General features: G+C 44.7%; 1 protein-coding gene across 1 annotated transcript in view; it reads left to right on the top strand.

Moving 5' to 3' along the window:
- Positions 1-261: 261 nt before the first annotated feature.
- Positions 262-8,761, top strand: part of LOC104076729 (dynein heavy chain 9, axonemal-like) — a gene marked incomplete at both ends in the record, with an annotated part of 78,857 nt that continues 70,357 nt past the window's right edge. The window contains 4 exons of the mRNA XM_009577700.1: positions 262-450; positions 1,790-2,025; positions 4,201-4,323; positions 6,404-6,608. Of these exons, the coding sequence (XP_009575995.1) occupies positions 262-450; positions 1,790-2,025; positions 4,201-4,323; positions 6,404-6,608 (753 nt within the window). The remainder of the gene's footprint in view (positions 451-1,789; positions 2,026-4,200; positions 4,324-6,403; positions 6,609-8,761) is intronic.

Genomic DNA, 8,761 nt, shown 5'->3' with positions numbered 1-8,761 from the left:
TCCTGCTGGGGAAGTGATGGATCCTCCCTTGATGATTTTAGAGGAGCTGTGGAGCAGACGGCTGAGATTTGACTGCAGGACCAGTCTTTCACTGAATGGGATGGGGCGGGTAGCAAAGTAACCGTTGAATATTTCTCATTCCCAGGTTTTAAATTTTAGGAAACGACAACTGATGTCAGGAACAAGGTATGGACATGACCAGATCCTGAAGTATTGCTTAAAGAACCACTGTAATGATCAATTTGACTTGGGAAATTGCAGGTTGGGGGACTCGCTTCTGAGAACGTGAGATGGGCTGAAGCCGTGAAGAACTTCAAACAGCAACAGAGCACCTTGTGTGGAGATGTCTTGCTGATTACGGCCTTCGTCTCCTACCTGGGCTACTTCACCAAGAAATACCGTCAAGACCTCCTGGATGGAATCTGGAAGCCGTATTTGCACCAGCTAAAAGTAAGCCCTGATTTCTCTGAAAGGCCGTTGTTACTGGAATTAACATGGCCATAAATTCTGATGTCCACAGGGGATCCCCCAAGTGAGGGGATCCCCCAAATGAGGGGCATCCCTGTGTCCCCACTGAGTTGGATTGAGGAGCAGGACGTAGCCACACTTGATTTACTCCTCCCTGGGGAAGACGTTGTGGTGTCCTTGCTCCATGCAAGTGACCGGATTCCTCCATGTACAGAGCAAAATCCCCGACGCAGCAATCCAAACATGGAGCCCAGTATCAATGCTGTGCAGTTTTAACCAGGCATCGGGGGTGACCTAGAAAGAGGGAGGTAGTATGGAGAAGGAATTGCTTGGAGCAGGCAGAGCTCACTGCCAGCTTTCTAGTAGGCTTGGAAAAACTCCAGACGGTTCATGCTGGACACAAGCTCTGTTCATGCTAGCCATGCCTCTTGGCTGGTTTTACACATGTCTTGCTGTTTGGACCACACGGAGACCGTCAGGCTTCAAACTTGTTTAATATTTCACTAATTTTTAACAGGTTCTCTCATACATCAGTAAATGCAAGTGCTCGGTTTCCTGCAGGGTTGAGCTTTTGCACATCAGTGCAGTAATTGGATGTTATAAATCCTGGTGAAATGCCAAGAAGCTTTTAAATAAGGTTGCAACGGGTCAGTGATGCCCAAATCAAAAAGCTGAGAAAATCAGAAAGTTCCTTAGGATGAGAGAGGAAAAATTTCATTCTGCATTTCTCAATACTAAGCCAAAAATTTAGTTAAGAAAGGCAATATTGTGCCAAAAATGACCTGACTCTGTGCCTTAGAAATTTCAAGGAAGTGCCTGTATTTCTAATGGAAAATTAAAGGCCCATTCTGCTCAGATAACTGGCACAGATAACTTTCTGGCTGTCACACCCAGAAATGGCCTCCCATGTCAGAGAATTGTTTCTGGAACTGCTAATGCTGTTTTGCAACACAACAGCAGGCTTACGAGGGTGTTAATTATATTCTTCCAAGCTGTCATCTCAGAGAGCTTGTACATGGCAGAGTGTGATCTGAGCCTGCTTGGCTGGCCTGAGGCCCTTCGTGGTGCTTAGTGCTCTGCAGGCAAAAATCTTCTGGTTGCTTGCATAATTTACGTTCGTTCACAACAGGATTGGGAAACACTTAATACTAGATCAAAACTATCCTGTAGAATAGGAAGCCACTGATAAATATGACTTATCAGTTTTTAATTAAGCTAACTTTTCTTGAAATATTTTCCTTCCTCATCTCTGGAATATGTTACAAGTCACACTCGCTGCTTTTTGCTGACACACTAGGAAGCATTTCTCTTTTCCTCCCAGGTGCCAATCCCTGTAACTCCGTCCCTCGATCCTCTGACCATGCTGACAGATGATGCTGATGTAGCGGCTTGGCAGAACGAGGGCCTGCCAGCTGATCGGATGTCCACTGAAAATGCCACCATCCTCACCAACTGTGAGCGCTGGCCCCTTATGGTGGATCCCCAGCTGCAGGGTATCAAATGGATCAAAACAAAGTATGGTGAAGACCTCCGAGTGATCCGAATTGGGCAGAAGGGGTAAACATCAGCCTTATCACATAATAATACATTTTAATGTTATCTGTCTGTTGTATTTGATGAACAGCTTATATTTAACTGCAACCATCTGAGCCAATTACATTGTGGAAAGCCCTCAATATATTTGCGCATTAGCTGCTTATTCATTACCAAAATGATAGAGATTTCTCATCAAATAGAGGGTCTGTTTAATGCTTGGCTCAGTTACCATAGAAACTCCTCTGAAACTGAAAAAGAAGAGAGCTATGTGCTGGAGGCTGAGCTATGTGTAGGACTATGGCATCCTCCATCGGGCTCATCTTATGTGTTGTGTCCTGACTCAGTTTCACCCAGGAGGATGAGTAGGGCTTCCTACATCTTGGAAGAAGAGAAAGGGCTTGGGCATGGAGAGTGAAGCTGCCATGAGGGTCACCATGCCCTGAAGACCAGCTGGGCTAACTCTGTTCCCACGCTGGCACCAGATAGGAGGTTCTCATTGCAGCACCCCTGCATTGATCTGGCTAAATCTTTTATGGGAAGACTTTTCTGCTGCTGGCTCTTATCTCCGGTCTGTGCACAGACCGGTCTTCTGCTATCCCAGTTTGCACCTATTTCTACCCACTAGTGAGGAGTCTCAGCTGGAATGGAGCAGACCCAGAGTCAAATCCCTGCTTGGGTATGAGCTCTGAGATTTTTTTTTTTTTAATCCAGAGCAAAGCATTGGCAACAGGGCGGGAGTGACCCAAGCTTGGTTCTTGCAAATTCATGTAGCTTTGGAGATGTCTTGGGGTGGCCCAGGTTGTTTTGCTGGTGCCTCCTCTGCTTTCCTTATAGAAAATAACAAGAAGTTATTAGATTTGATCTTGTGTGGGGTGAAAATACAGCTCATTTTTCATTAGAGCAAATTTCTGTTTCCTGGCCAACCTGGTCACCATGCCTTGCAGTCTGTGGAAAAGTAAGGATTCCAGAGGAGGCACCTAAATACAAACCTCCAGGATGGAACAAGAGGAATAGACCCTGTAACATTCATATGCTGCCATTACAGCTTGCTGTGCAAACACAGCATGTCTTTTTCCCTTCCCTCCCTGGCCACACACCAGGCTGGCAGGTACTCTAAGAGGGGAGTTTAGTGTGTTGCTGGGGTGTCTCAGGGCCATTGGCTAAAAGCATCATGCACTGCCCCATTACAGTAAGTAAGGGAGTGTTTTGTCATCTGGGAAATGGTGCTTCTTTGCTTTGAACTGCTTTAAGAGGTTTAAACCCACACCCCTCTCTCCTTCAGAACAGGGCCATTTGAGCAGCTTTGGGGTCAGCTGCTGTCATTCCGACTGTTTCTTTGTATAAAATATTCCTGGACTCAGAAAAATAGGGGCTGCTGATCAAGGATGGGGTTTGCATTGTGTCAACATATTCCTTTAAAGGTTGTCCCTAAAGTTCACTCTGAACTTCTTGTCTTAGATTTTTCTATCACCTCTTGAGGTTCCAAACTCTCTAGCTTACATGAGGAACCTAAATTTTAGCTGGTGGAGTTAGTTGGAGTGGTTCAGTGCAACAGTGATGGTGTAACAGAGCCCGGAGCATCCTCACCGCCTGCCCAGGGCCCTTCTCTCCTCTTTGCAGAGAATTAAGTTGTGTGAAGTGCAGAGCAGCCCTGAAGGAGAGAGCACAAGCGCTTGACCCTGCCCTTCCCGATATAAAGCATTCCAATGCAGAGCATCCCCGTTTCACAGTTAGGCACTGGGCAAAGGGATCCGATTCCCTCTAGGAAAGAAGCTGTCCTAAACGTGACCCTAAACCCTGGGCAAAATGGAACTGAAACCTGCTCTTAGTCCTTGCTTTTATGCAAGATTAACTGCACCAGTGGGTTCTGGGGGAAACAAAATATTTGCTAAAAATAACTCCAAGCTGTCCCATCTTTGTTCACTAATGCCCATGCTCTTCTCTCGGGAAAGAAGACACAGTTGTTATTGCTTGCCCTTGGGAGGCCTGAGACCTGATTTTCTTTGTTGGATAGCCAAGACTTTGCCAGTGCCACTTTCTGCACCATCTTACCCCTCTTTCTCTCTCACAACTGCTGGCCTGTGTACAGAGCTGCCATCTCCGTGTGGAGCACCCCTCTGTGCCCCTCACATCCTCCTTGATAGAAAGCATCACATCCAGCCTTGCTGCGGCGGGTACTAATGCTGTTTCCCACAGGTATTTGGACACGATGGAACGTGCCCTGGCTGCAGGAGAACTGGTTTTGATTGAAAACCTGGAGGAATCCATGGATCCAGTTTTGGGGCCATTACTGGGACGAGAAACAATCAAGAAAGGAAGGTGAGCTTCGGGGAGGTTTAATGGCACGTGTGAAGGGGTTCTTGTGCTGTTGTCCTTTCTGTTCCTGGCCTCAAATTGTGGGTGTTCATATACAGCAACACTAACATCCTGCCTTCAGAAGTGAGGGCATTTTAAATCAGGCAATCACAGGTAATTCAGTCATAGGATGGCTTTGAAATAAACCTAGATTTTTCATTTTGTTGGAGAGTGTCATTCAAACCTCATGTAAAAGAGACACCTGTAATTCTCCTTTTGTATAGTGACCTTGGTGTCTGTAATTGGCTATCCTGACACTGAATTATTACCAAAATAGCTATTGCTGTTGACAAGAAAAAGTAACCTTGAATTTTAGCAAACACTGCGCACTGCTTAGGAATACAGGTACAGGTTTAAGCATTAAGAATATATAAGTGTTTCTTAATGAAGTCAAGTTCTTCATGGCAGCTGCTGGTCACTCGCCAGCTGAGAGGAGGTCAGCAAGAGGGTCAGCAAGGGAGTTCACTTTTTCCTTCTTTCTGTATGTAAAGTAAAATAAGCACATTTTTAGTGCTCAAATAATGGCAACAAATAAAACCGTGTACTCAGCTCTGAACTTTTGATGTTGTTTCGCTGGCTTTCACAGAGTGGAGTTGTCTGCCTTTAGAACGATGCACGTCGTTCGGGCTTTTAAAAGTCCCTGTCCCCGACAGCTTTGCAACTCGCAGGAGCCCGGCATGAGCTGACCTCTGCGCCTGCTGCAGTGCCTTGCAGTGCAGTCCTGCTCTTGGTTTTGTGCAGTAAATAACAAAAAGCCTGTTAAGCTCTGCCTTTCACATTCCTTCAGTTCTTTGAGGATCATTTCCTTACTTGCCTAAAATATCCTAGGATGATGTAAACTGCTGGGAAAGGCAAGGTGTCTGGAAAGTTTGCAGGGAAAGACATAATGAGAAGGGTAGTTGTTTGTGGGTTCAACTGCAGGATGGAGGGGAAGGATCATTTCAGAGGGAATGACGGTCCCAGGGAAGGGGATTGAAATGTTTGAAAATGGAAATGGGGGTACAGCAGAGGTGGTGGGACTCCTGAGCCCCCCTGCAGTGAAAAACTCGGTCATCCCCTTTTGGGACTGTATGTCTCTGCTCTCAAAACTCCCTGTGAGCTCACGTGTTTCCTAAGAAAGGGAAAACAGGTCATAAATCAACCAAAAAGTTCGTGGGTTTCATGTTTTCCAGGACATGAGCCCAGACCCCACAGGTAGATGCTGGTAGTCCCAGAACAAGAAGATTTTTTGAAGTTGGGGCTCTCGGCAGTATTTTTGGGTGCTGCTGTGAGTACTGTGTGATTTCTCTCTAGCTCAGCTTCACAGCTGTGAAAGCAATTGAGGTGGCCAAGAGGACACCTAGTGAGCTGACGTTTGACTGGAAAGTGTATTCAAATTCCCATGGTAACACCACTGTTCCCTTAAGAGTCCAACTGCATCCCTGAAAACATTTCCAGTTTCTCTTTTCCTCTGGTTCCCGTGGGCTTTGTTAAACTTGGGTTCAGAGTATGTTGATTCCTGGGGTCTCTGTAAGTTTTAGACTTGATGCCAGAAATACAGAACAGGAGAAGTTTGGGTTTTCCTGAGTGATGTTACCTCCCAGGAATGGCAAACAGCCGCTCTCCTAATCTGGCTTCACTGCTAAAGCTCAGTGCGACCACAGAGTCGGATCTCAGCCAACAGACTAGGCAATTTTCGCTGTCGTTGATTAAAATATCAATGCTGAGAAGCTTTTCCAACTATGTAATTCCAACTTTAGGTAGAATACAGCCTCTGTAAAAAGCAAGGAGGGTTCATGCTTGAACTGGCCATCCTGCTCCTGGAAACTGTGAGCCTTCTCAAATAGTATCCAAAATTCAGGGGCAACTGTCTGGGGTTTTTATCCTAAATCAGAAGTGATTCAGGTGTGTCCAATTTTAAATATTTTTTGCTTTAATAGTGATTTCTGTGTGAAGAGTGCAAAGTCTCATGCTGGTACATGCCATTGACTGATACCACCATTTGTCTTTGGGTGAAGTGTCCTGGAAAAGGCGTGTGCTCATGCTCCTTTTGTTCTAATTTCAGGTACATTAAGATCGGGGACAAGGAGTGTGACTTCAACCCTGCTTTCCGTCTCATCCTCCACACAAAGCTGGCAAACCCCCACTTCCAACCCGAGCTGCAGGCACAGTGCACCCTCATCAACTTCACCGTCACACGAGACGGCTTGGAGGACCAGCTGCTCGCGGCAGTGGTCAACATGGAGAGGCCTGACTTGGAAGAGCTTAAGGTCAGTAGCTGGGAGTTTACACTGGGAGCAAGTGTAAATAATAATAATAACAACATTAAAAGTAATAATAAATAGTAATTATTATTGTAATTTGAAACAAATAGCATTTCATGTGCAAGGTTGCAGAGATTGCTGAGCTCATCGTAAAATCAGGAGATTTCTCTTGAATGAGATATTGAGGAATTTTTTCTTCAGTCTTTTGTTTTGTTGGTATTTTGGGAACACTTAAACTACAATTTCAAGTTTTTTTCTCCAAAAATTTGGGTAAGAATCTCTTTCTTTTCCTACCTTAAACTACAATTTCAAGTTTTTTTCTCCAAAAATTTGGGTAAGAATCTCTTTCTTTTCCTACTCCTCTTGGAAATGGAAACAGATTATCATTATGTCAGGTTTTTCTGGACTTCACCGATTTAATTTTGGAGGTAGGATTAATCTCACTTAATTTTAAGCATTTATGGTATAGGATTTCCACTGTAAATATTGTGAGGCTGGTAATAAAATTTTTCTGTTCTGGTTCTTCCTCCCACTTTTTTGTAACAGACCAAAATGTTCTCTCTCTTTTTTACTAAGTATGGCTTCAGTTTCAAGATAATTTTTTAAAGAAAATCCTTTGTTCTAATGACACATTTAACAATGTAACGAATATGTATAATACAAAATATTTACTGAGAGTGGGAATAAATTTACTGCACATGTTCAGTCAGGCCAGGCCAGTTTTGTAATAATCTTTTCATTTAATGAGGTTCTAAAGTACGTTAGCTGTGCAGCCTTAATGATGCATTTAGTTTTAACCAGGCTCATGGGCTAACGAGCCAAAAGATGGCATCAAAAATACATAATGAACTGATTTAATGTGTAAGCCATGGCTTACAAATCTCGCTGGGACTGTGAGACACCCAAAGCCTCTTGATCAGGCACCCCTCGGACACGCTCAGCACTGGGTTGCAAATGCTACAAACAGCCATTTTCCTTTGCTGATTTGCACTGAAGGGGGCTGGGGGTGGGGGTGACCACGATTAGCACGGTGGTGTCATTAACTGCTGTTATGTTAAGGACCGTTCCTCTAAGCCTTGGCAGCATCGCTGTTAATGGGTGCTGTCACAATAAGAAAGACAAATTCAGTATCGTGTGCAGTCAACAAAACCACAATTAGGCTCTGCAAATTAGTAACTCAAAATCGGCAGCACTTCCCTCCCATGCTGTAAAATAACTGTGTATTAGAAAACAGTGAAAATGATGTGAATCAAGGATCACATCTCTTGAAGTCCCTGCTTCTTCAGGGTGTACGTGTTGTGGAAGAAGGAGGTTGGGCACAGGACCAGGCAAATGCATCCCTGGGTGCCAGCTATGGCTGTGGGGCTGTGGTCTTGCTTCAGAAACCACTAAGCAGATACAGATTGGTGTGGGATGTAATTTTCTTTTCCTTTAAGAATATTTAAGACCTTTTTCACTGTATCACCACAGCAAGATAATGCCAGAGCCCACTATCTCTCCTCTCCCTCTCATCTGCTTCCCTCGTGCTACAGTCCTGCTGCCCCAACAGATATCGGGGAGGAGAAAACCAGCCTGGCATTCAAGATGTTCTGCTGGCTGAGGAACAGTCAGTCAAAAAAATCCCTTCCCTGCTGGGATAAAAGCAGAGACTTGTCTCCTTAGACATGGTGAGGGGGGCTGGCAATGGCCGCACGTGCACTGACCTCTGCGGGTGACTGCTGGCCAGGGGCTCAGTACCTTCTTCTGCCCCTAGTCTATTTACTGATGTGAAAAAAGCCACTTGGGCTGTTGTTTGATAGCTGGGCGGAGCTGCTTGAAGACACAGATTTGAATCTTTGGATTCCCCAAAGGAGAGGCCACATCTCTAGGTGTGTTTTACTCCATCCTCTCTACCTTGGGACAAAAGGGATAGGGGTTTCATGTCTGGGGAAGGTTTAGGGCTCTGGCTTGTGGGCAGATGGAGGTGACTTCTACAGTACTGCACAATAGTTACTGAGCTCAAAATATTGTTATGGGCAAAGATGGAGCACACCTTATATGTGGAGCCCAGAATTTATTGTTAATAACCTAATCAGAATTCATCAAACAGCTATTATTAATCTAATTACAATAACACTAACATTTTAAAATTTTTTTCTCAGCACGGTCTCTTTCCGTAA

This window comes from Fulmarus glacialis, unplaced genomic scaffold, assembly GCF_000690835.1.
Source record: "Fulmarus glacialis isolate BGI_N327 unplaced genomic scaffold, ASM69083v1 scaffold4980, whole genome shotgun sequence".
Taxonomy (NCBI): domain Eukaryota; kingdom Metazoa; phylum Chordata; class Aves; order Procellariiformes; family Procellariidae; genus Fulmarus; species Fulmarus glacialis.
The sequence above is the reverse complement of the archived record's forward strand: the minus strand, read 5'-3'. Positions and strand labels throughout refer to the sequence as shown.